The 26071-nt window shown below is 46.9% G+C and overlaps 1 protein-coding gene across 4 annotated transcripts in view; it reads right to left on the reverse strand.

Annotated features, from left to right (window-relative positions):
- Positions 1–708: 708 nt before the first annotated feature.
- The window catches only part of Ido2 (indoleamine 2,3-dioxygenase 2), a 46538-nt gene continuing 21175 nt past the window's right edge, over positions 709–26071 (reverse strand). For 2 of the 4 annotated variants that reach the window (XM_048330609.1, XM_048330606.1), the window contains 8 exons: positions 24084–24203; positions 23517–23635; positions 21446–21460; positions 19449–19548; positions 17739–17856; positions 10152–10203; positions 2549–2697; positions 709–1328 (listed from right to left, as the gene is read on the reverse strand). In XM_048330609.1, coding sequence (XP_048186566.1) covers positions 955–1328; positions 2549–2697; positions 10152–10203; positions 17739–17856; positions 19449–19548; positions 21446–21460; positions 23517–23635; positions 24084–24203 — 1047 coding nt within the window. In that variant the 3' untranslated portion in view covers positions 709–954. The remainder of the gene's footprint in view (positions 1329–2548; positions 2698–10151; positions 10204–17738; positions 17857–19448; positions 19549–21445; positions 21461–23516; positions 23636–24083; positions 24204–26071) is intronic. The other 2 variants (XM_048330608.1, XM_048330610.1) reach the window with 2 other exon arrangements.

The raw sequence follows: 26071 nt of genomic DNA on the forward strand, positions 1-26071 counted from the left end.
AGCCTGAGCAAGAGCTTGGTAGAACTTTAGTGAAATAAACTTCTTTATTTTCTTAAAGGACTGAACAAGCTGGGTGTGGTGACACATACCTGGAATCTCAGCACAAAGGAGGATTTCAAGTCCAAGGCTAGCCTGAGCCAGGACACTTCAGGGAGAACTAGTCTCAGAAAGAGAAAGAGACAAAATGAGAGAGAAGAAAGACAGCGAAGGGGGAGGGAGAGAAAGAGAGAAGGAAAACAAAGGAAGGAAGGAGAAGGGAGGGAGGGAAAGAAGAAAGAAAGAACGGAGGGAGGGAAAGAAAAAGAAAGAAAGAAGGAAGGAAGGAAGAAAGGAAGGAAGGAAGGAAGGAAGGAAAGGAAGGAAGGAAGGAAGGAAGGAAGGAAGGAAGGAAGGAAGGGAGGGAGGGAGGGAGGGAGGAAAAGAAGAAGGAAGGGAGGAAGGGTGGAAGGAGAGAGGGAGGGGGAGGGAGGGAGAATGGAAGCTAGTGGCCCATCTACATAATCCCATCTGCTTAGCATACTGAGCATTGACAGACCAGTTCCAGAGACTCTGACCTTCAGTTTCCAGCAAGAAACTGGAAAGGGAGCCATGGCTCAGGTGATACGACCACTAACCTTGAGTGACAAGGCTTAAGGACGAGTCTCAAGCCCCTGAACTCAAGCTCCATTAGTGATAGAGAAAAAGAGGAGAACTAGTAAGCTGATCTGTGCGTTGCCATGGTATTTTATTTGGTTTCTGTTACATTGCTCCCTGTTGCCTCTTCAGGCAAAGTCCACTGTGGTTTGCTGCTAGATAGTGAGCAAGCAAGCCAGGAGGGCAGCACAGGAGGAAGCTCAGCTCTTCGGCCATAAAGAAGCTGATGCTCTTTTGAGCAACAGTATCAAGAGGGCTGATGTCCCTTTGGGGGTACTGGAGACAGAGCCCAGACCCTCGCTCTCTGCCCCCTCCCACACTCTAGGGTGGGCTCTGCATTGCACCACTTGGCTTCAGGATCGCGGCTAAGGTCTTGTCCCTGACACTCTTCAGGAAGCTCAGGACAGAAGTGCCCCCTGTGCCCCTGGCTTCTAAAGCCTTTGGCGGGCCTGGAAGGTGGTTGGGCCTCTGGCTCCTGGCTTTACTTGCAGCTATGATGAGGTATCTGGTCACCATGGCAATGTGGTAGCTCCGCAGCTCTGCCAAGGCTTCCACACACTGGTTATAGGATGTCAGACACTGCCCCGGGCCGGAGTTCTCGGCGAGCTCCCTCAGTGATGGAACTGAGGAGATTTCTTCAATGAAGGCCTTGTGGGAAGGAGGCATGTAGTCTCTCATTCTGTACAGAAAGGCAGCTGAAAGAAACAACCAGAATGACATCTTAGCTCCATACAGAAATGCAAAACATTTTCCCTGTTGTTCCACACACAAAGGTACAGAAACAGTTGATGGTATTCTAACTCAACCTGCTTGCTGGCCCGTGTGGTTGCAGATGCCAAATACTCACATGTGTGTTTCTGACTGTTGGCAGGAGACAGGAGAGAAAAGAAGCCAGTGCGGCCCAGATAACTGAGGTGGAACTGGATCTCCCGGCAGATGTATAAATATCATGTACCACAGAGCCTTTAGTTGCTAACTGAAGCTACTCGGTGAGATATATGAACAAATATAGGACACATACCCTTCAACTGACAAGGAATTTTGTTTCCTGTGTCCTTTTATTTTTGAAGGGAATACAGGACAAAATAAAAGTTATAGGATGTACCAAAATAGGACCATAAAGAATCAGCCAGTCTTAGAAATAGCCTCTTGAAGCCAAGTTTTTTAAAATCAAATCAATAAATGTTTATAGGAAATTCATTATGTGTTTAATACAATGGGTGGTAAATCAATGGTAAACAGCACCAAATGCAAAAATCCATGGAAACTCATCATAGGTCTAGAGGACCAAGTTTGTGGGTGAGCCTGAATTCCAAGGCACAAAGATCTAATTATTTTTCTACTATCCATATTAAAACCTTTCCAGTATGGAGTGCTTTTTTGCAGGAGTGAAACACATTACTGGTGCTGATAGGTAAATAAAAGAACAATGTCAAGCCTCCAAAATAACACACTCTGCAACCCAGGGGATCCCATAGATTCGACCAGAAGTTGTAGCATCTTTTAAGGAAGAACATTTGGTAGGGAAGCTCAGATCTGCTGCCTGCTAGCTTCAGTCTCAGATACAGAATGGCATAACCTTCAAATTCCCCATCTCTCTCCTGTCACAGAAACAGAAAGCTACAGCCTGTGGATCCAAACCAAAATTACAGGGAACAGCTGGAGTCCTGGCAAGGCTCTCAGGAGGGGAGTGTGGCCCATACAAATTGACTTGACCCAATACCATGGGTTAAGCACACAGTTGGTTCCCTGGTTGATTTAGGGAAGTGCATAGCACTTCCTGGTGATTGACTTCGTCTTTCCAGTGATCAATTGATTAATTTAAAAAAAAAAAAAACTTCCCCTATTCTCGTTCACTTGCTTCCATCTCTCCTTGGGAAAGGCATGAAAGGAGAAATGGAAAAATCCGGATTACCACTTTCTTTGCTATGCTGGATGCCCAAGAACTCGTCCAGGGCGTGGAGCACTGAGCTCTGGGCTGCGCTCCCACCAGAGTACTTCAGAGGACTGCTGGAGACCCCTTCATAGATGAGTCCCGAGGGCATGGCTGGGTTATCTTGCCACCTAATGGGACAAAAAAAAATGCCCACGATGTCAGCAGTGGGTTTGAACCAAGGGTTGGGGAATCCCCAAGGGTGTGAGCTGCAAGGTCGCCTTGTCCTCTGCTTCTCAGGGGCCCCCACACTGTGGCCCTTTTCCTCGCAGGAAGGGTGTTTGGAGAGGAACAGGCTCATTAGAGAGGAATCTGGTATTTGTCCTATAAAATACTCATTGGAAAGGCTCAGGGATAAAGGCACCTTCTGTTCTGATCAACAGGACACAATAAGGGCCCCAATGAGTCTTCACTTCTGCTAATCGCAACCCCATGATCTTATACCTCTCTCTCCACAAGTGTGGCTCTGCAGATACACACACACACACACACACACACACACACACACGCTTATCTTTGCTCTTCTCGTGATAACAATGACAATAACTAATGACTGCAGTAAACTCTGGCTCCTAAACACTGCTGCCTTGGTGAAAAGCGCCTTCCGCAAGCGTTCTGCTGACTGCAGGTAGTGAAGAGGAGGGTGGGTGAGGACAATGCACAGCACGCAACCCCCGTGGCTTCCTAGGAGCACAGAGGGAAGCTTGGAGGGCTGGGTTAGGAGTGATGACATTCTAACTAGCAGCTTTTCTCTCCCCTCTCTCTAGCTCTCCTCTCTTCTCCTCTTCTCTTCTCTTCCTGCTTCTCTCTCTCACTTTCTCTCTCTCTCCTGTCCTCCTGTAGCTCTCTCTCCCCTCCTTTCCTCCTTTCTTCCCTCCCTCTCCCTCTCCTCTTTTCCTCTCCTCTCCAACTCTTTTCTTGTCTCCTCTCTCTTCCTCTGCCTTCATCACACTATTCACTTACCGCTTTCTGATCCTCGTCTTCTAGAGTCTTGGAGAGTGGCGAGTGCAGGTGAGATGGAGCGGTAATGATGGGGGCTCATTTGTCCTCCTGAGCTTTACCCTCTGTAGAGCGGCTGCAATGCATTTTCCCACTCAACCCCTCTGGAGACCAGACAAGCTATTTTGTGCCTCACTTTATAGATAGGGGAAGACTTAAAGAAGTTAAATTTCCAGGCACATTGTTAAGGATTCCTGGAACCAGGACTCGAACTCGATTCTTTTATGATTAAAAGCCAGCTACCTTCCTAGTGGAGATGCCTCATCATCTTCCTGTAATTCTGAAAGTCACACAAGCTGGTCTGCCTGCATTCATGACCTCTCCCCCAAGATGCCTGCATTTGGGAGTGCTCTGAGAAGTGCATTGTTCTCTGGGGCTTTGCTGAAGTGGGCAGCTTGGCCTTTACAGGAGGGTGCTATCCCTCTGGAAATAGATGAAGCCCAGAAAGACAGCATTCCATGGAGAGAGGGAAGGAGAAGTGTTCATGGGAAGATCAGAACAGGTTGTACCTGTTATGAGAAAGGACTCTATCCCAAGCAGATACAAAACATAACCTCAGCGCAACTATTCACACCCTGCAACCTTTGGCTTAGATAATACCTGTCCGAGTCTCATTTTCCTCATGGAGTAATATTAGTATCTACCCCAGTAGAGTATGTAAGAATTAATTAAAATAATACTTATCCACTGTGTAATATGCCATGCATTCAATAAATAATAGGCATAATATTTTATTATATTTCATGATATATTATTTTTATCATGTTATTCTGAGTTGGAGTTCATGCCTCTTCTGTCGTTTTTTGTAACTTCTAGTAGTACAAGAGGAAAACAAAATATAACTTACACTATAGCCACAGGGAAGGTAACAATCCCATCCATAAGAGCAGAGATTCTTTTTGTATTCTTTTGCAAGACCTGGGGCTTGAATTCAGGGCCTGAGCACTGTCCCTTCTTTTTGCTCAAGGTTAGTACTCTACCACTTGAGCCACAGCCCCACTTCCGGCTTTTTCTGTTTATGTGGTGCTGAGGAATCAAACCCAGGGCTTCATGCATGCAAGGCAAGCACTCTACCACTAAGCCACATTCCCAGCCTCCAGAGATTATTTTCATGAGTGAAAATAGAAATCTACATGTCTAGGCTCTTAGATAAATGATGGTTTGTCACATACTTTCCTGTTTCCACCCTTTCTCTTACCCCATCTCTTTTCTACTGTGCAGGTACAGTGATGATTTGGAACTAAAGACAGATCATGTCACCATTCCAAAGCCTGCCCAGGCCTGGCAAGGAGCCAGCATATCCTTATAGGAGCTGGTGTCCACTAAGACTTCCATCTTCCTTCTCCTTCCCCATATCCCACCTGGCTGTGCTTCCGTCATGACACACCTGCTCCCGCTCTGGCTCATTGTGATCCCTGTTCCTTTTGCTTCGAACAAGAGGAGCCTGGGTGGCTCTCTCCCCTCAGCTATCCTCCCAGATGGCACTTGTTCCATAGCTTTCCTAGGTCACATTGAATAGACAGCCTCCAGCTATGGCACCCAGCGTTCTGCCCAAATACTATGTGTTCTACTCTACATTTCCCATAATCACCTGCAGTTGCAATGCAAGTTGTACAAGCTTGCTTTTATTAGGGTTGCTTGTTTATAGCTTCATCATCCATTCTTCTTCTGAAAACTATAGGCTTCACTGCTTTGCCTGGAGCTCTCTTCCCAGGTCAGACAGTGCCTGGCAGGAAGTAAGGACTCACTTAATAGCTGATGACTATAATGAAAAATAGTATTCTGGAAATAGGTACTGGGGCTCCAGAATGTGGAAGCCCACATGTGTTTCTTGAAGGCATCTGACCTGTTTGAAGGAACTCTTAACTACCATTGCATATGTCAGATGGGCAGGCACAGGAACCAGTCAGACTCTGGCAGTACCCAGGCTGGAGCAGAAGTGCCGGAGCCACACTGAAGGCAATGGAGGGCGCCCAGTGTGGGAGTCCAAAGGAAGAGGCCATGGAGCCACTCAGGTACGATGGAGCTGACAAAGGAAAACTGCTTTTCATCAAGCAGCCTGAGAGCCACATGTCCCAGATCTCCATAGCCATATTATCTTCAGCCTTTCTCATGGCATGTTTCTACCTACTCCAAGGAGCCGGGACATTTAACCAGAAAAATAATACAATGGCAATTGCTTACCTCCAGGGCTGATAACTTCCCTGAGAAATAACATGCGCTGGGAACTACGGGGAATGGAGCCAGCTCCTATAAGGCTCTTATATGAAGATGTTTTTAAAGTAGCAAATAAAGTGGGCACTAGTGGCTCGCATCTGTTATCCCAGCTACTGGGGAGGCTAAGAGCTGAGGATCGCAGTTTGAAGCCAGCCTGGGCAGGAAAGTCTATGAGACTCTTATCTCCAATCAACTACCAGAAAACCAGAAGTGGATCTGTGGCTTAAAGTGGTAGAGCACTAGCCTTGAGCAGAAAAGCTCAGGGACAGCACCCTGGCCCTGAACTCAAACCCCAGGATCAACAAAATAATAATAATAATAAAGGAGTAAATAAGAAATGACAGATCAAGCATGGGACAAGTCAAAGACAGAGGGGACAAAAAATCTTTGAGAAAAGTTTTCAAGATACCTCCTGGGAATGCTCAACAGTCTACATGTCGTGACCATCTAGTTATTCTCCCCTTTAGGATATAGCACTGTGCACTTAGCCTCACAGGGAATACATCGAAAATTAGAAATATAGGGCAGGCATTTGTGTAGATCACAGATGACAAGCCTTGATGATTAGGAACTCAGGGAAGCATTTGTGTAGATTACAGCAGACAAGCCTTCAAGATTAGGAACACAGGGCAGGCATTTGTACAGATCACAAATGACAAGCCTTGACAATTAGGAACTCAGGACAGGCATTTGTGTAGATCACAGATGACACACTTCACTGACCCTGAACTTGTTTTAATGAGCACAAAGTCACCCTCTGGTATCTATCTAATCACAGAGGTTATACCACATGGCCTTCATCCTTATAAGAAGCCTCTGACATAACGAAGTGGAATTTATTAATTCATTTGGAAAACACTGTGGTAGGAAGAATTCTACAAAGGATTCCCTAAGACTCCCATCTAATTCCTGTGACTGTGAGTGTTATGAGATATTCCTGTTGGTACACTATGTCATACACTGAGGCACAGGGATTCTTTTATGATTAAGGTTGCTGATCACGTGACATTCATGCAAGGAATGCCCCTGAGCTATCTAGGTGAGCCAAAGCTAATTATGTAAGACCTTTCTAGGCAGATGGTTTGCTCTGGCTAGTGGTGAAGGAGATCAGGGAGACTCGCAGAATTAGGAACGTTAGAAGTCCAATTCCTGAGGTATTACGGGGCCATGTAAGTGGTACAGCAGGTCACTGTAAGCTAACAGCAGCTCCTTTCCGGAAGCTGCTCTTATAAAGATCTCATTTCTAGAAACACACACAAGCAGGATGCTAGTAGCATTCTAAATGAGTTTGAAAGCAAAGTTTCTCTTCTATCTCCAGTTAACAGCCCAACCCAAGGTATAATGTGATCCCTATAATTCCTGACTCAGGATGCTGAAGCATCAGAACCAGAAGTTTCAGGCCAGCCTAGCACACACAACAAGACCCTGCCCCACCTTTCATTATATGAAAATTAAGTGAATTCAAGTCCAGAGAGGCAAAAGTGCACGTTTTCCCTTACATGTGGAAGCTAGATCTAGTTTATAAACTTACAAGTGGTATGCAAGGGTATACAAATGTATTAACTAAAATACAATAGATCTGAGGGAGAATTCATATAGTATAATTCCTTAGAAAGGCAAAGTCAAAAGTTCAACAAAATAAAACAGCAGGAAGGGATGGGAAGGGGGTAGACAAATGAAGAAGGGAAGAGGGGAGGGGAAACACAGACAAGAATACAATGAATATCCTACAAAATTAAGAAAAGTAAGAGAAGTAGCAGGGAGGTAAGGGGAGGGGGAGGATTTGAAAGGAGTGACATTAATCAAGATATATTATATTCATAAACTGTTTTGTTAAATAGCAACTCTTTTGTATAACTACTTATAGAACTTAAAAAGAAGGGAAAAAAAATCCCCAAGCCCTAGTTTCACGTCTTTGAAAGTGTTCCTGTGTTCCCCTTATAGTTAGGCCCCTACCAGCGGCCCTGGTCACTGAACCACACATCTATTTTCTGTACCTTTGATTTGGTCTTTGAGGAAGGGATTTTTAAAGATCAGAAAGAAGTACTTTGTGAGAAATGGCATTAACGTAAACCTGGAAAAGCTCTAGGAGAAGGAGCTTCTCACGGGCAAGCCAAGGTTCAGTCACAGGGGGACTTGGATGAGCAGAGCTCAGTGCTCATGGAATCTTCCAGCGGTGGGGTGGGGGGTGTTCCTCTTCAGGCAGGGCTGGCTGCAGGGAGTACAGTGGAGAAGCTCAGTGAAAGGGAAACGGCCGAGCTCATCCTAGCAGGGTGTGAATGTCCTGCTCAGTAGCAGAGACCATTTTCTCTGTAATCCCCACCCACTCCCTTTGGTGACACCACCCTAAGTTTTCCGTGACTTTGTCATTTTGGGTGTGCATGCATTGTACAGGTAATTCGTGAATTTTCCATGCTGGCTCTACTTCTTTATGCTATAAAAGTTGATTTTTATTTCATTTTTAAAGTTTCTACTTCCTAAGCCAATGGTCCATTTTGTTTTGAATGCAAGAACATTCCTCACACACATCCCCAAAGAATGTTTTACCCAACAACCTGGGAAAACCAAGGCTTGAATTCAGAGCCTCCGACTCGTGCTCGGTTTTCTTGTGCACATCTGGTGATCTGGTGCTCTACCATTTGTGCCACACCTCCAGCCTACCTTTTGGCTGCTTAGTTGGAGATGAAGTCTTGCAGGATTGGTCCGCGACCCCCCTCCCCCCATGGATTCAAAGTGTGACTGCAGGTCTCAGCCTCCTGAGAAGCTAGGATTCCAAGTGTGAACCACCGTGCTCAGTGGTTATCTTTACCTCTAACTTAGACTTAAGAAACATTTCTCCTCGGCAAACTAAACTAGCATTATTTTCAAATAGTATTTTTAAACTATATATGATGCTTACATGTCAGATAATCTCAGAAAATGGATGTACAAACTGCTGGTAAAACATTATTTGGGGATGGGTCTAAGGATCTTCTTGCAAAGATTCCTAAGCAAGCTGGGCACTGGTGGCTCAGGTCTGTAATCCTAGCTATTCAGGAGGCTGAGATCTCAGGGTGAAGCCAGCCTGGGAAGAAAAGACTGTAAGATTCCTGTCGCCAATTAACTACCAAAGAGCTACAAGTAGAGGTGTGGCTCAAGTGGTAGAGTGCTAACCTTGAACAAAAATGCTCAAGGATAGTGCCTAGGCCCTGAGTTCAAGCCCCAGGACCAGAAAAGAAATAACACCTTAATGCTCACAGTTAATGGCTGGAAGATAATCTGATTAAAAGACATCTACGTAGGGATGGCTAAGTTGTTTCTGAAGAAATTTCTACCTACATGACGAAAGAAGAGTACTTGGAAACATGATAAAAATGGTCTGGAGCATTGCTTCGGTCTGCTCCCACTGCTAAAAGCCACATACCATAAACAGGGTAGTTGACAAATTATAGACATTTATCTCCCATGGTTCTAGAGTCGACAAGGTGCAGGATCAAAGGCTGAGTCTGGGAAGAACTCGGGCTTTCCCTCCCAGGGGACCCCTGAGGACATGTCCTCACAGTAGACAGAAAGTAAAAGAACAAATTGAAAAGGGGGAAGGGCGGCTATTTTTCTCTAGTGCTCTTTTCTTAAGGCGTTGCACAAAGGTGTTTCGGTTACACAAGTCAGATCGTGAGTACAGTACACCCTGACCAGTGTGGCCCCTTCCAGCTTCCCCTGCTTTCCCAATCCCGTCCATACCCTCAAGTTACGTAGCTCAACTTTAACATAATGTACATGGAATATGGCTCTGTTCTCCCGCCCTTTTCTTCCTCCGGCCTCCCCTTCCTGCCCCCACCTCCGGACAGCTTTAGGTTCTTTTTCAACCCAGAGCCTCCTATCCCATCTCTGAGCCCTATTCTCAGCCTTTTCCAGACCTTGCACAAGGAAAAGGCTCCACCTTCCAATGCCATCCCCCAGGTGGTAAAATTTTAACATAAGGATTTTGAGAAAGATGCTGACATTTAAACCACAGCAAGCAGCTTCCCTGAGAACTTGAGAAGAAGACTTGTGCTGCTTCCTACCCCTCCATCTGCCCAGGTAGAGCTCTGTGGGTGGCACGCTGGCCTTATTCCCCGGCCTTCAAGGTGGGATTCTACCTAAGAAGGAATACAAATGGATCTAACTTAATGGCTTGATGACAATCCCTCTGGATTTAAATATCCAGGCCTTATGCCATTCGTCATGCAGATGGTGCCCCTTCTATTATCCAAAAGTGGATCCTGGTAAGCGTTCTCCCAGCAAGGCGTACTTTGTATGCTTCTTATTCAGGAAGGTTCTGTTTGTCTTCTCTTACATCTGGGAAATACTACAGAAGCCACATGGAGGAAAACAAGTGAACTATACTTACCCAGAGAGAAAGATCCGGATGACTGCATAAAATATGTCTGGATCTACGTAATCTGGAAAAGCAATCAAATGTGAACTTTACTACAGGCAAGAAAAAGCAAATGGTTGCATGTGGCCAGCCCTGCTGCTCTCCTGGGGCTGCCTTCTCCATCAGATCCACTGGGAGATGAGAACAGGAACAGCAGCAAGAGGCAGCCGGAATGTTCCCTTCTGTGGCTCCCTCACTGGCCCTTACAGAACACTTAAACTATTCCATATGCTGGCCTTTTCTATTTATGATACTTCCTTTCTCTGTACTTAATCACAACAACAAAGAAGAGATCAAGGACGTTTTCAAAAAAAATAATATTTTAAACAGACACAATATGTGAGAGAATGTGGGAAAAGGAAAGAAGAGAAGCAGAGAGAATCCACCCCACCCCCCACCCCATGGCTCTCATGGGAAAGGAAAACCTGGTCCATCAAAGCTCAAGTGAAAACCCTGCAGGCCGTAAGGACCGGGAGTGAATGCGCCTCTAGCCACTGCCATAACAGGTAGCTCTTGGTTGTGCTCTTCAAAATATGCTGCCATTTCTGAAAGCCACACCTACGGATTCTACTACTTAGTAACCTGGATGTAAGGTTGTAGTTGTACTAAATTTCTTTTCAGCAACTTTCTAAGGTTGTTCTACCTCTTCCTCACATAATGGAAACTCCCTGAACTCTATGACCTGGTGTATGTTTAACTTATCCAGATTCGTGGCCAGGCTTCTATGCTTATCTGACTCTTCCCTATGAGAAAGAGAAACATCCGTCAAATGTGAGGGACTGACTCCCTCCTTGTTCCTCAGGTCAAGCAACACACTCACTGCTTGGGCTCAGCTGACAGCCCCCTCCCTCAAGAGGAGCACTGCACTCTGGGCCTGGCCCAGGACACCACCACCCGTGGTCCCCAAGAGACCAGAGCCCATGTTTTATTTTCTGCTTCCTTGTCAAGACCTATATAAGCCCACCCTCCAATCCAATCCCTCACACAACCTCCAAACCCACGGGAAAGTCTGTGCCCCTCACTGGCAATAAAGTCCTCGCCTGCTGAAGATCGAATCCTGTCTATTCCTTTTCCATTCTCCTCCGTTTTCCTAACAAAATGAAGCCTAATGAATAACAACACGCTGTGGTCAGTGTCCCGCTGCTCTCTATTCTTTCTGTCTCTAGTTCCTCTGAAGTCCTCTGGACCAGTGGCTCCCGAACTCCGCCAGTATCAAAGGTTCCAAGTGCCCCTCAGTGCTGCCACCTCCTCTCTTCTGCCCTTACTTCTGGGTCTTCCCCACGTGGAGCCCATTCTCAGCAAAACTGCTAAGTACTATATATGATTTTTTGCTGAAAGTTTAATATTCAAATACTAATTTCATGCTATAAATATGGAATGAACAGTTAAATACAATGATATATTTATTAAAACAAGAGTATCAAGTGAATATGAATAAAGCAGAAGGAAGTTCTTGTCATAGAAAGAAATTGGGCAAAATGTTTAAATAATTTCACTTTTCTTTTTTAACCAATGGAATTATAAATAAAGATTGTCGCACATCAAAATACCTCCTAAATAAATAGACAGAAAGACAGATATAATATACATATATACAGGTGCAGACATATGCTAAGTATGAGGTAGTACACCTATAATCTCAGCACTCCAGACACCATGAAATCAGCAAACTAGATGCGAAATATGAAAAGGAGGAGAACTCGGCATGGTAATTGCATACTTGTGGGTCCAGATACTTAAGAGGTGGAGACAGTAGGATCACAGTTCTGGGCCCATGAGGCAAAGTTATCATGATATGCCATGACAAACAAGCTAAAGTGTTGTAAATCAGTCAGTCGATATATGCACTTGTTCATTTATCAGAAAAAGAGTCTTCAAAGTTTTTGGTAATGATCTGTCCCCTAATTCAGAAGCTGGCCTGGGTGTGTTTATTCTATTTATATGCTATATTGTTTACATATTAAGTATTTTCCTTTATATTGTTTTATTTTTATGGTAACTAGAACCTAGAACATGCTGCTGGGCCATACTGAGCTACATCCCCAGCCCTAAATATTTTATTTATAAAGAAGAGAACCTAGCTTTCATTGCAGTATGGTTATATGGACATTACAGGTCCAGAGCTAACTCTGAATCTGATTTTCCTTCCATTACCTCCAATTGATTTGCCTGGAAAAAAAAATTTAAGCAAACTACAGAGAATTCATTTGGAAGCTAATCAGATCACTGACCCCAAAACAGCAATTCACTGATAGTTAAGGCAGAGAACATGTACACACCTTGCTTTCACAAAAAATAGACCTGAGGATTAATGGAATGGAGTAGAAGACCCAGAAATAAACATATACCTATAGCCATTTGATATTTGGCAAGGAAACCAAAAACATATGTTGGAAAAAAAGATAACCTCTTCAACAAATAGTGTTAGAAAACAATAAATTACTCAGAAAAAGCCAGAAGTGGTGTTGTGGCTCATGCGGGAGAGTGCTAGCCTTGAGCACAAAAGCGGCTCAGGGACAGCACCCTGGCCAAGAGTTCAAGCCCCAGGACTGGCACACACACACAAAAGCATCAACTTGATCATACCTGCATAGATAGATACACCATGACATCTGCATAGATCCTTGCCAGAGATGTCACCAGATTTTTCATTATCTAGCTTCTGAATCACACATGTGCCTTTGCTGCCTCCTCCCCCTGCTCACACACCCGAACCCTGCGCATTCTCTATTCTCTTTCTAGATGTCTGCTCTTCTTCTCTACCTTCCTCACTGCCTCATTTCTTTCCCTGGTGCCAGGTTTGGTAGCAGAGTTGAGGCAGCTTCCAGTCCCAGCATAAGACCAGGGCTCTTCCAGGGAAGAAAGTGTTTGGGATGATGCACAAGTGGGAAAGAACTAAGGTAAGGTAAAAAGAATGTCCGCTCAGAGGGAGCCGCAGGTGCATGACCCTCGCGGTGGAAGAAATAAGATTCTTCACAGGAAAAGAAAGGTAGCATCAGAACAAAGGATAGCAGAGAGACAGGGTGGCAATTGAATCCAAATTAAAATGGAAACAATTGGATCCACCCACGCTATTCAGTAGAAATAGGGTATAATTCTCAAGAGTGTTTGTTTTCATTGACAGTGCTGAGGTTTTGACAAGGCCTTGCACTTGCTGCCACTTGAGGCTTACCTCCGGATACTTTTTGTTCTGGTGCTTAGTTAGTTAGTTGCTACCAGGGCTTAATCTCAGAGCCTTATCCTCATTCAGCTTGCCTCCTCTGTTAGCACACCACCACTTGAGCCATGCTTCCAGGCTTGCTCTTGCTGGTCCATCGGAGATGAGTCTTGAGAACTTTACTGTGTGGGCTCTATTTGGGTTGTGACCATCCGGATCTCAGCCTCCCAGTAGCTGGGATTTGGGGCGTGAGCCCTGGGTCCCGGATGATATGATAAATTTAGATGACAGATTTTGCCATCCACAGACTTTCACTATGGAAAATCCTAATGTCCTCCAGGCAAAAGAAAGATATGAAGAGTGAAGAACTGAGAAAGTTGTGAATGTATAAGCAAATCAGAGTCAACCTTAGCCATATAAGACTAGAATAAGGACTTCTAGGCAGTTTTGTTATATGACTTGTAATTTAAATTCCATCTTGTATCCCTAGGAGGACTTCTGTGAAGATTTACAGAAAACCTTCGATGCTGAGAGACTTGACGTTGCGTGTCCATGTGGGCGGATGATTTAGATTTGATGGGTAAGCATGGCAACACTGGGTTTAGTGCATATCACATGTAACGCGATGGCTCAAGTGGCATAGACATGTTCGGACTGCTGTGACATAGTAACTCACTCATGAGTGAAGACACTGGAAATATCAATGTGGTTTTATTATTATATGGAATTTAATAGAGAAGAATTCCAGTGTTAATTATTTTCCCATTGATTTTAGATAGAATAAGGCCACAAGCTAAAATGGAAAATTCCTCTGACAATATGACTCAGAAGAGAATGACATCAGCAGTTCACCCTACAGGCTAGCCCCCATTTACTCCTTAGAAAATCGAATTTAAGCAAAGAGATCAAATTATTAGAAGGAACCATTTTGACTCCTCTGCACTATGAAAAGAAAAATCACTAAAGCTGCCAATCGGTCAAGTAGAAGCCAGAAATTCTGTTGACTCAGAAAGAAACGAAGTCAGAACCCTGCCTGGAGTTTAGAAAGAGACAAACAGACCTTAATCTTCTTAAGCAGAAAATGAACCCTTATGTCATTAAACACGCCAGAATTAGGTCTCTAAAAACATGGAAGTATTTTAGCTTTGCAGTGTTTCACAAGCTCATATGTGACGGAGGTACATTACCAACTGCAAGAAGAAGTCAGGTGAGAACTGAAGCTAGAGCACTGTCAGTGGCATTCGGAGATGGATGTGTTTGATATTTTTAGTACAATGATAGACTAAAAATAGATTTTTTGGTAGTCAGATTATGAAAACACAGTTGTCTGGGTTTCTTCCACAGCCGTAGTGAGCACAACTGTGTACAACTGTGCAGAGCTGGGCAGGGGGAGCTGGCCAGGGCCCAGGAAGTTCCGGGCCATGGTGGTTCTCTGCAGTCCACAAAGGGAACAGGAACTCTCCTCTGCACGGAGGGTGAGCAGAGCGACGGGGCCAGAGAAGCAAGTATCTGAGAAGCAAAGTCGAGGGTCAGCAAGATGCAACTGGATGCTGAAATCTATTTGGGGAATTGCCAAGAAGGAAAATAAGTTAGCAACCAAATGCCAGAGATGATGCTTGAAATTCTCTGTGCTCCTCTGCCTTGCAGCTTCTTCTAGCGTTGATTTCTACTTTTAGAACATCAGTTTGCCACTTACTATTGTGGCATAACCAGTTATTCTTTCTTTGTGCCATTACCTTTCTTTCTTCTGTCTCTCTCTCTCTCTCTCTCTCTCTCTCTCTGTGCCTGTCCTGGAGCTTAAATACAGGCCTGGGCGCTGTCCCTGAGCTTTTGTGCAAAAGGCTAGCACTCTACCACGTGAGCCACAGTTTCACTCCCCATGGTTAACTGGAGATAAGAGTCTCACAGACTTACCTGCCAGGGCTGGCTTTGAACCAGGATCCTCATCTCTCTGCCTCCTAAGTAGCTAGGATTACAGGCCTGAGTCACCACCAGCACCCTGGGCCATTACATTTCTTTTTTTTTTTTTTTCAGTGTCAATTGATACTGGTTTTGTTTTGTTATTATACAGGTGATATACAGAGGGGTTACAGTTATGTAAGTCAGATAAGAGCACATTACTTTCTGAACAATGTCACCCCTTCCCTTGCTCTCTCCTAGCTTTTCCCTCCTGTCCCCACCCACAGTTGTACAGTTCTCTTTCAATATAGTGTCTAGTGAATATCACTCCTGCATTTGTTCACACTCAATCCCACCTTATCTGTGTCTTCCACTTACCCTCCCAAAGACAGAGAAACAAACAAGACAAAAGGAAAAGAAAACAAAAATAGCAACAAAGGAAAAAACGTCTTGTTTCCATTTCCTGGAGTTCATTTAGATAAATATCATTTTATATCATCCTTCCCCAAGGATAGCCTCCTTTGGTCTCACTCTGTATGAATGCCTAGAGACGTGTAAAACGCATCACGTCCCAGTGTATATTTTTAACCACCAGTGTGGTCACGTGTAGATTTATAGGCACATTCTAGCTACCACAAATGAGGGAAACCATGCACCCTGTGTTTCCCTGGGTCTGGCTTCCTTTGCTTACTTGGGAAAACTTCTATGAAGTAAAGTAAGCCGCCCCATTCCAGTGGCAGGGAGCCCCACACTCCCTGTCTGGGCGTTGGGTGGGAGGATAACTGGAGATTGGAGCCCAAGGGGACCTGAGCTCTTTTCCAGGTGCCAAGCTGAGCACCAACCACCTGGCTGGCCTTTGTCACTCACGGTTGGCGCCCTCAGCTTTACTAGCTTTGCTTTGGAAGTCACTGGAGGCTCCCACCACTGCATTCTATTGGTTACCAGCCAATCACAAGCAGGGACAAGATAAGACCTCACCACAGAGCTGAGCTGGGCTGAGTAGGTTGTCCTATCCTGCCAGGCCTAATTGTATGGGGAGATCAGCCCCTGAGGAGGCCAGGGAGGGAAGCTCAGGACCTTCTAGGTCACCAGACCCTGTCACAAATGAAGAGAGTGGAGAAGGGTGTTCCAAGCTTACTGAGTGACTCTGAAAGTCAGCACAGGAAAGCCTGCGTTAGCCCAACACTGGGCATGCACCTCAACGCACCCCGTGCTGCCTGAGACACCGTAAAATTGCTCATGATCCAACTAAAGGCCACTGCGACACCATGGAACAGGAAAACGCCTGTGTTGTTCCTCTAATAGGCTCTTGCTAAGCCATGGTCATGAACTTAGGGAGTCTCTGGGAAGCTAAAATGCATCTTACTGGCTAGGGGAGTTTGTTTGGCAGGAGCCTAGAAAATTTAGCTCAATTTAATTCAATGCAGGTGTGAAGTGTAGAAGAAAGTTAAGTGGAAATAATACAGAATCCCATGAGTAAAGGTGGATTGCTCCAAGCAGAGACTGTAGAATAATCAAGGAATTTATTCAATAACAGAATGACAAAGCTGTTCTCCGTATTCTATGCTGTGGACACACATTTTCCCAGATCCTTCCTTCCTTTTTTCCTTTCTCCCATCCCTCCCTCCTTCCTTCCCTTCTTTTTCTTTTATTGGTACTGAGGTTTACACTCCAGGCTTCAAGCTCATGTCGTTTGCTTCCTATGCTGTGCTCTACTGCTTAAGTCAGGCCTCTAGCTCTGATCTCAGCCTCCTGAGTAGCTAAAATTTCACACTCATCAAGCAGGACTTTTAATTTTTCTGTTAGAGGAGCTTGAAGAACTTTCCAGACATTGGACATTGAATGTAGCAGCCAGAACAAGATGCCTACCCATCCAGGAAGAGTGAGCTACTTAGCCGGGCCATGCCCCTGGCAACTCCTGCCTGCACGAGCCACACAGATCTAACGCCTTGTTGGAGAGAAAAGGACAAAAGGGGAGTGAGTGAAGGAGAATGTGAGCTCTACCACCACAAGCTAGCTGGCAGAAGCCGTACCCAGCAGAACGGAGACCACAGAGATCACAGGGTCGGCCAGCCCCTCCTCCTAAACTTCAACACCACCAAAGACATATCTGACTCATGAAAAAAGAATACTACTGCAATTTCAAGAAAAAAATAAACAAGAATATATATGTGTGTGTATATATATACACACATGTATATATAATGTATATACTATATATGCACACACATATAATTCCTATAAACTGAAAAATATACTATATAAAATACATTATATATGTTGAATATTGTAGGATTGCATATTATATACATATATATAAAACCTTTACAAGTGAAAAATAAATATTCTCTGAAGATGCAAACAGCAAATTTTGCATGAAAACCAAGAAAATACACTATCGCCATCTTGTGGACATATATAGAAATGCACCATAGTTCATTCAGGATGTCCCCAGCCCCTTTGTGCAGCTCATTGACCTTCACTCCAGCCATCCCTCCTCTTACCGTGCATTTGTCCCAAAACTCGAGTGATGCCCTGGATGGATAGTCTCAGTCGCTGCAGGGCATGGAGCAGGTCGTCTTGGTTGGACTGTAGGAGAGCATTCACGGCCTGAGCAAGAGCCTGGGACAAGAGTCATGTTCTCAGTTGAGAGTCACACTGATAAACTGAAACTTAGGTCTGTCTGAGGGAACTGCATCTTCCTGGTGCTACCCAGACAGCATGCTGCCCAGACTTTCTGGATCTTTCCACTGACTGCTACTTGTTATACCTCTCAAGAGCTTGAACTCTCAATTTTCTCCCTTCTTTTCCTAGGTTATTGTATATTATAATTTCTAGTTCTGCATCTTGAACTACGGTATTCTGAGTTGTTCCAAAACTCACTTGATTGGTACTGTGGTCAGAACTCAGAGCTTCATGCTCCTGGACATCGGAGGCAGGCCCCGGTCCTCCATGCTCTGCCTTACAGCCTCAGAGAGATCCTAGACGTGCCCCTGCTTCACAAAACCTTCCGCCACCAAACCTGCCTTGCTACACCACTTCCTTGAGAAGCAGGGAGACTATGTGGGTAGGGAAGAGAAAATGCTATATTTTCCAGCCCATGACAAGTGGCAGTATGGTTAACCATTTCTCCTGTTCTGGGTTTGTTTCTTTGGAAGTTCACCCACGGCCTTACACATGCTAAGCACATGCTCTATGGTTGAGCTACACCTGCAGTTGTGTTTGCATGTGCACCCGGACTGGCGCTTGTATTCAGGGCCTCAGGCGTTCCCTCTGCATTTTGGCTCCAGGGTGGCGGTGCTCCACCACTTGAGCCACACCTCTCGTCCAGCTTTCTTTGCTGGTTCATTGGAGACGGCATGCCAGGACTTGGCTGCCCAAACTGGCTTCCATCAAGTCACAGCCTCCTAAATAGCTAAAACTACAGGAGTGAGCCACAAGTGGGTGTCCACCAGCCCTGGCCTTGAACCGAGTGTGAGCGTGGAGCAAGGGGCTAGCACGGGGCTGCCCCTGCCGAGGGCATGGCAAGCTCCAGGGCGTGCTCACCAGGGAGGGGCTTGGAAGAAGAGATGAATCTAAACCTGACCTCCAGACAAAGCAGAAACACTTTTTTGCGTGTCTTATTGGGAGCCTTTCCTGTAGCTTCTGACTCCTGAACAACTTCAAGTCTGCAAGCCCCAGCAACAGGTGGTCTTAAGATGGAAGCCTTTTCCTTCCTTCCCTGCTTCCTGGACTTGGCTCAGGTCTTCACTGAGCTGTCACTTCCCTGGGGACATTTTGTCTGGCCCTTCCTGTCTATCTTTTCATGCACCTCTGGATTTTCCTCCTTTTCTGCCTGTCTTCATGCGTCTTCCTGCATCTGGCCACGCACTGCTAAGGCTGGGATTGTGTCTGCCTTGTGCACCCTGATTTCTGTTTCTAGAACAGCGCCTGTGCGGTGGATGGAGACGGGGTTCACCTCTAGCTTCACAGCAAATTGAGAAAAATGGAGCTCACACTGGGGCTGACACTCAGATGCTTTTCTCTCAGATTTGGATGAAGTAGCACCAGGCCTGTGCTGAAGCAGGAGGGGAGGGGAGGGGAGGGGAGGGGAGGGGAGGGGAGGGGAGGGGAGGGGAGGGGAGGGGAGGGGAGGGGAGGGGCGGGGAGGGGAGGGAGAGGAAGTCATCATGACTTTTCACTGAAGAGGGGAAGCCTGCCCTGGGTGAGGACACCTTAATCCCGGGCGCCGCCGCCTTCTCCACCAGCACCGTCACCAGCACGAAGCCCTCCAGGCTCTGGCCCCCCGGGAAGGCGATGATGGTGTCCAGGTTGCTTGGGAAGAAGGGGCGCGGTTAGCGGTGGGGGGCTGGGCTGTGCGCACTGTGCTCCCCTCCCCACCACCAGGCCCCCCAGTCAGACAGGTGCGTGTCGGGTCGACAGCCCCGGGTTAGGAGGCGCCCGGGCCGGGCCCAGCCGCTCGGGAGCAGAGAGAGCCACGGAGTCCCCGCGTCCACCCGAGCTAGACAGCCACGGAGTCCCCGCGTCCACCCGAGCTAGCCTGCGCCCCAGACAACCGCGGAGTCCCCGCGTCCACCCAAGCACAGCCACCCACGGGGCAGCGCGGGCTCTGCAGGGCCCTCCGCCCGTGTCCAGCCCGAGTCGCGGGCCGGGGCAGCCAAGGCCAAGCGAGGCCTCCTGTCAGGTGCGCGAGGGCAGGGCACAGGGCCCGTTCCCAGCCGCAGGTGGGCTCGGGAGGGGACGGCCAGGGCCAGGAGCTTGGGGGGCTTTGTGGAGACACAGGGGCTGGGCATGTGGCCCTGGATAGCCTGGAACTCTCCACCTCCTGCCTCAGCCAGTTGTGTGCTGGGGTAACAGAGGTGAACCTCCACCAGCCAGCGCCTCCTTCACCACCCTTCCCTTCCCTTCCCTTCCCTTCCCTTCCCTTCCCTTCCCTTCCCTTCCCTTCCCTTCCCTTCCCTTCCCTTCCCTTCCCTTCCCTTCCCTTCCCTTCCCTTCCCTTCCCTTCCCTTCCCTTCCCTTCCCTTCCCTTCCCTTCCCTTCCCTTCCCTTCCCTTCCCTTCCCTTCCCTTCCCTTCCCTTCCCTTCCCTTCCCTTCCCTTCCCTTCCCTCTCTGTCCTCTCTCCCTCTCCTCTGTCTCTCCCTCTCTGTCTGTCTCTCCCTCTCTCTGTCTCTCTCCCTCTCTCTCTGTCTGTCTCTCTCTCCCTCTCTCTCTCTCTCTGTCTCTCTCTCCCTCTCTCTCTCTCTTTCTTTCTGCTACTGAGGTTCAAGTTCAAGGCCTCAGGCTCACTCTGCTTGTGTGTTGGGTGAGTACACTACCACCTGAGCCAGGAGTCCAGCCTGGCTTTCTGCTGGTGATTTTGGGGAAGGAACGTCACAGACTTTTCTGCCCCGGTTGGCCTCAGCCCACGCCTGTGCACACTGGGCCTGCTAAGCAGCTAGGGTTGCAGGTGGGAGCCGTCAGCACCTGCACCTGCCTCCCCATTGACTCTGAGATTAAATATGATCCAGCAGAGTGAACATTTCTTGGTGCTCTGTTGCTCCTTGTGTGGATTTGAATATCTCAGACACAGATGCAGTCTACCAAACCTAAAACTTAACCCGGTGGTCACTTTTTGCCTAACAGTTGAAGCATGAGCAAAGCTAAGAAACAAACTCAAAGAGAACAAAGTGAAAACAAGTCACGGATTCCGTTGCTTCCCACACATGTAATTTAGCCTGGGAAATGCTGTTTCCCTCCACTTGCGCAACTTCCCAGCCTGGGCTTCGAGCTGGACCCCTTCAGTGGAGCCTGAGGCTGGGTGTCCAGAGAGTCAGTGACTCAGAGGTCACCTTCATCCGGGCCAGGTGGCGCCTAAAGCCTGGACCAGCCCTGCCCCAGAGGGAAATGAGAAATCTCTATCACACCACCGGGCAACAAAGAGCCCAGAGATGGAGTGAACACGGCAGGTCCTTGTATTACACTGTGCTCATTATGTGCAGACTGGAAAATGCAGTAAATTAAATAGACCTCCATCCCCAAGGCAGGGTGATATTAATTAGCCTGTTAATATGGAACAGATTTCCCTCTTGTCTTTTGTCATGTTGTTGATGTAGGTGATGGCATGCTAGCCACGTAAGTTACTGTGCTTTCCTTTTGGTCTTACTGTAGCTTTTTAAAAGTTAGTGTGGGTTCTAAGAAGGAATAAACATTTTGTTTTTAACAACTTACCTGATTTCCAGGAGTCTTCTCAAGGTTCAGTCATTGGCAACCACAAAGGGAAGAAAATGAGAAGAGCAGTTGAGTTTCTAAAACAAATATACCTTCTAGGGTCACATACAGTCACATACACACTACTGTGCAAGGCACATATAGACACACACATGCACATACATGTTAGTGGTCACAGGACAGGATTGGGCCACAAGCCACGGAGAGATAAAGAATGAGCAAATTCCACTCACAGCTCAGTCCAGAGCATGGGGCCCGTGTCTCTCTCCATAAGTGATTGTGTTCCTTTCATTTTTCAATTTTTACCAAGCACCTGCTGTTTGCTCTGCTTGTTGATGTTTGGGTGGTATTTCACCATTATGGAGGGCCTTTGCTGCTGTTTCTTTTCTTATTTTTTTGGTGGGAGTTCTGGAGTTTGAGCTTGGGGCCTTGGTGCTATCCCTGAGCTGTTTTGCTCAAGGCTAGTGCTCTACCATTTGAGCCACAGCTTCATTTCTGACTTCTTTGATGGTTAATTGGAAATAAGAGTCTCATGGACTTTCGTGACCAGGCTGGCTTTGAACCATGATCCTCATATCTCAGCCACTTGAACAGCAAGGATCTTTTGTTTTTCCTAGCACTTACTCCAAGTGCTAGGCATATTCAGACTCCAAGAAATGATTACCCAGAGGAACTGGCCACCCAGGACTGAATCTTCACCCTCAGCTGTGAGCTCTTACATCCTAAGACACTAGATTCCTGTTGAGTGTCCCAACTTTTCCTTTCCCATCCCAGCCACTTTTCCCAACCCACCAGCATTCTCTTTCTTCCTGTGAGCTATAAATTTAACATTCAGTGCGCTGACCACAAAAGCCCATGCACATAACTTTATTCTTTTATCCCACCCAAATGCTAAGCTACATTTAATAGCGGTCAATATTTGACATTTTTATTAAAGCATAATTGGTCAAAGTGCATGATTAATAACTATAGAACACACGAAGTCCCAAGGCTTAAGGGATGTTGCATTCTGCTCCCAGAGGCCTAGAAGTTTCCCCCAGACGCTGAGCTAAGGGCCACTTGTTTGAAATTCCTTTGTAATGGTTTCCAACAATCTCCTCAGCCATCCCTGACTGCCCACCGCCATTCCTCAGAAAACGTTCTCCTTCACATCCAACCTTAATATCTTAACCTTGTTTTAATTGCTGATAGAAAAACGCTATATCTTGAATCTACAGTCTGGAATTTTGCTGTGAACGTGAACTTCAAAAAGAAATTTAATACTTCAATTCTTCCACATCATTTTGATGACTGGATTTCTTGACTGGTTAAAACTCATGGTAGAAGAGTTATTACAATCATTACAATCAAGGAATACTGTTCACAAAACTGGACTTGTTAAACTTAAAATCCCCTCATAAAACTACTTGATAAAAAAGTAAAACTAAATATCTAAATTTTTGAAAATACCCCATGCTATGCCAGGTGCCAGTGGCTCCCGCCTGTAACCCTAAGAGGCTAAGACCTAGTTCGGGCACAAAAGTCCATGAAACTCCATCTCCAAAATAACCAGCAGGAAGGTGGGTTCGAGTGGCCAAGCACCAGCCCTGCAGGGGCAAGGCACTGAGTTCAAGCCACATGACTACAAATAAGACAAAACAAAGTTTCTATAGCCAGCAGCATTCTCAAAAAGGAAGCTAAGTTAATCAAATTCCTAATCCAACACGCCCGAACTCCTACTCACAGATCATAAATAATCATCCACTAAGTCCTAACTAGACTTGAATGGACAAGAAAGAATAAATGAGCTATGACGACAGCAGAGCTTGATGGTCCAGTGAAGGAATTCAGAGCCGTAGTGACCCAGGCAATGTGTGCAGAGTGGACGGAGAAGGTACCGCGACCAGGGATGCTGGTTGTGTTCTCCCTCACCCTCCCTGCAGAGCCCTAAGTTGTGCGATGCAAATGAACTTTCCTAATTCCATCAGCTGGAAACGCCTGGGTTTCTCTGGTGGGAGGGCCGGGGTCACAAGCCTGCCATGCTGAGTTCCCATCTGTTGAAACTGAAAGCATTCCCCTGGCCCTTCCTTACCCCTCTGGGTTCCTTTTGGTCCAGTTCGCCAGGACTAAGTCCGCGTGGACCAGGATAGGAGGCAGGCCCAAGGTCCTGGAGACTTCCACAAGGGGAAGGGCAAGGTTTCTCGGTAGTACCTTTCACACAGGAATCCAGGTGGTTAGCATATTCTAGACTGGACATGACCCAGGAAATACCAGTTGATGCCTTACTGCAGCTGTCCTGTGACAGACCTGACCTGGGGAATCACTCAGACCCAGACACTTCACACAGCTTTCTGTGGACAGGCCATGGGGCGCACAGCAATACACGTGAAAATTACACAGCTGGAGCACACATCTGTGCACGTACAATAGTTTCAAAACTCGTCAGAGAGCGAAGCAGCCATTAGTGTAAAAGGAAATTAGTGGGGAACAAATCCCTTGGTTTAAATGAGCCTTTCACTTCCCCTTCAACCGCCAGCTGGTGAGGAAAGCAAGGCAGAGCCCATTCAACAGCCTAGCACCGAGCAGGGGTAGTGTTCCGGAAACAGCAAACGGGGGGCGGGGGGGGGGGGGGCCCAGGACAGGCCTTGGTACCCCTTACCTCTTTAGGCTGTGTCTCTCCTTCTTGCCAGACATACCCCATGGCAATGGCGCTCAGAACCAAGTGGGCCAAGCGCTGTTCCTTGTAGCCCTGTAGGAACTGCACATCCAGGAGAGGCATCTGTAGAGGAGAATGTCGGCATTGGCACCTCAAAGGGTGCCATGGATCAAGGGTCTGTGACTTGATGGGTCTCTCGGGGGCGAGGAGCTGGTTATAATTCAGCAGAAGGACCAAGTCTGCATGCATCAGGTATCAATGGACTCTGTGACACCGGGGTGACAGAGTACCGCCCTGTCTAGCACTGGTCCCCAACACGGAAGCTCCTGTTGGGTTACAGTGTCGAGAGCCCATTAGCTCCCAGGGAGACGGTTTACTTCATGGAGTCTCTCACAGTCGCTTCCTGTGTTATCAAAGCCTCCTGCTTGCTTAGCATCATCCAGCCCTAAATCAGCCTTGAACGCAACAAGTCGCGGTGCAGTTAGAAATCTGACCGCCCTCGCCACAGAGAAGTAGCTGCGCTTGGCCTAATGGTCCTTCAGTCCTTGTTAGAAAACTTCCAGAACTTGGGGGTCTTTTTGCCCTCCCCCTGCCCACTCTCGTTCCCTCAACAGCGGCACTGGGACACTAGAACCCAGCATCATCTTCCACTGCAGCATCCTGTCATGAAGTTAGGTGCTGGTGACAGCCCTGCGGAGACCAATGTCCCATCCCCCATTGTGCCTGCTGAGCCCCCCTCCCCCCAGGCTGCAGCCAACACTGCTTGACGCGCCCCCCCCCACCCAGTCCTGAACCCCCATCCAGGTGGAAAGCCCCACTGAAGGGGGCTGGGGTGGTCTGGGTGGGAGTCTTGTTGGGGTCTTGTTGAAGGGAAAGAAAAGTGAAGGAGGGTGTAACAAATATGACAAGAAATGTACTCACTACCTTATTGTGTAACTATACCCTCTATGTACATCACCTTATCAATAAAATTTAATTTTTTTTAAAAGAAGGAAATGGGGTGCATTCATAGCCCTGCCCCCCACACAAACACACAATTATCAAATTCAAAAACAGCCAAGATGGGGCTAGAGAGGGAGTGGAAGGGAAGAAGTCAGAAGGGGAGGGGTGGAGATAAAGAGAGAAGGAGGGGGTGGGAAGTCAGAAGGGGAGGGGTGGAGATAAAGAGAGAAGGAGGGGGTGGGAAGACAGAGAAGAGAGATGGAGAGGGAGGAGAGAAGGAAAGAGAGATGGAGAGGAACAGGGAAGGAGGGGGAGATGAGCAGGGAAGAAGGGGTGATGTCTGGATTGAAGACTTTTGTTCCCTCGTACAAAAACAAGGGGAAATGGCTGGGGAGAGAATGAGAATTCCATGTCTTTTTTACTTGAACCATATTTTCATTTCATTGTAAATGGAAACGAGGTGCTTCACAGAAATGGGTAAACTTTTTTATTCTTTTTGCCAGTCCTAGGGCTTGAACTCAGGGCCTGAGCACTGTCCCTGGCTTCTTTTTTGCTCAAGGCTAGCACTCTGCCACTTGAGCCACAGTGCCACTGCTGGCTTTTTCTGTATATGTGGTGCTGAGGAATCGAACCCAAGGCTTCATGAATACGAGGCGAGCACTTTACCACTAGGCCATATTCCCAGCCCAGAAATGGGTAAACTTGATTTCCTTCTTCATATAGCTCTTCTCTTCTCTCAGCAGTGAGCCGAGGTGTTTTCGGTACTGTGAGTGTTTATTGTGTTCTCTCCATGTCGATATGAAGGTAGGCAGGGTGAGGGGCCTTTAGGAAAGGCTGGAGCCAGAGCCTGCCTCTCCACAGCTGGGCTGCACCCGCCCTTGCCAGCCCCTGCTTGTGGATGGCCGCTTCTTTAGTTAGCTCTGTGTCTGTGTCTGTGTGCATGCGCATCTTTGCACCAGTACCAGGTCTAGAATTCAAGGCCTAGGTGCTACCTTTAGTTTTTTTCTCTCAAAGCTGGCACTCTACCACATGAGCCACCCCTCCATTGA

This window comes from Perognathus longimembris, chromosome 21, assembly GCF_023159225.1.
Source record: "Perognathus longimembris pacificus isolate PPM17 chromosome 21, ASM2315922v1, whole genome shotgun sequence".
Classification (NCBI taxonomy): domain Eukaryota; kingdom Metazoa; phylum Chordata; class Mammalia; order Rodentia; family Heteromyidae; genus Perognathus; species Perognathus longimembris.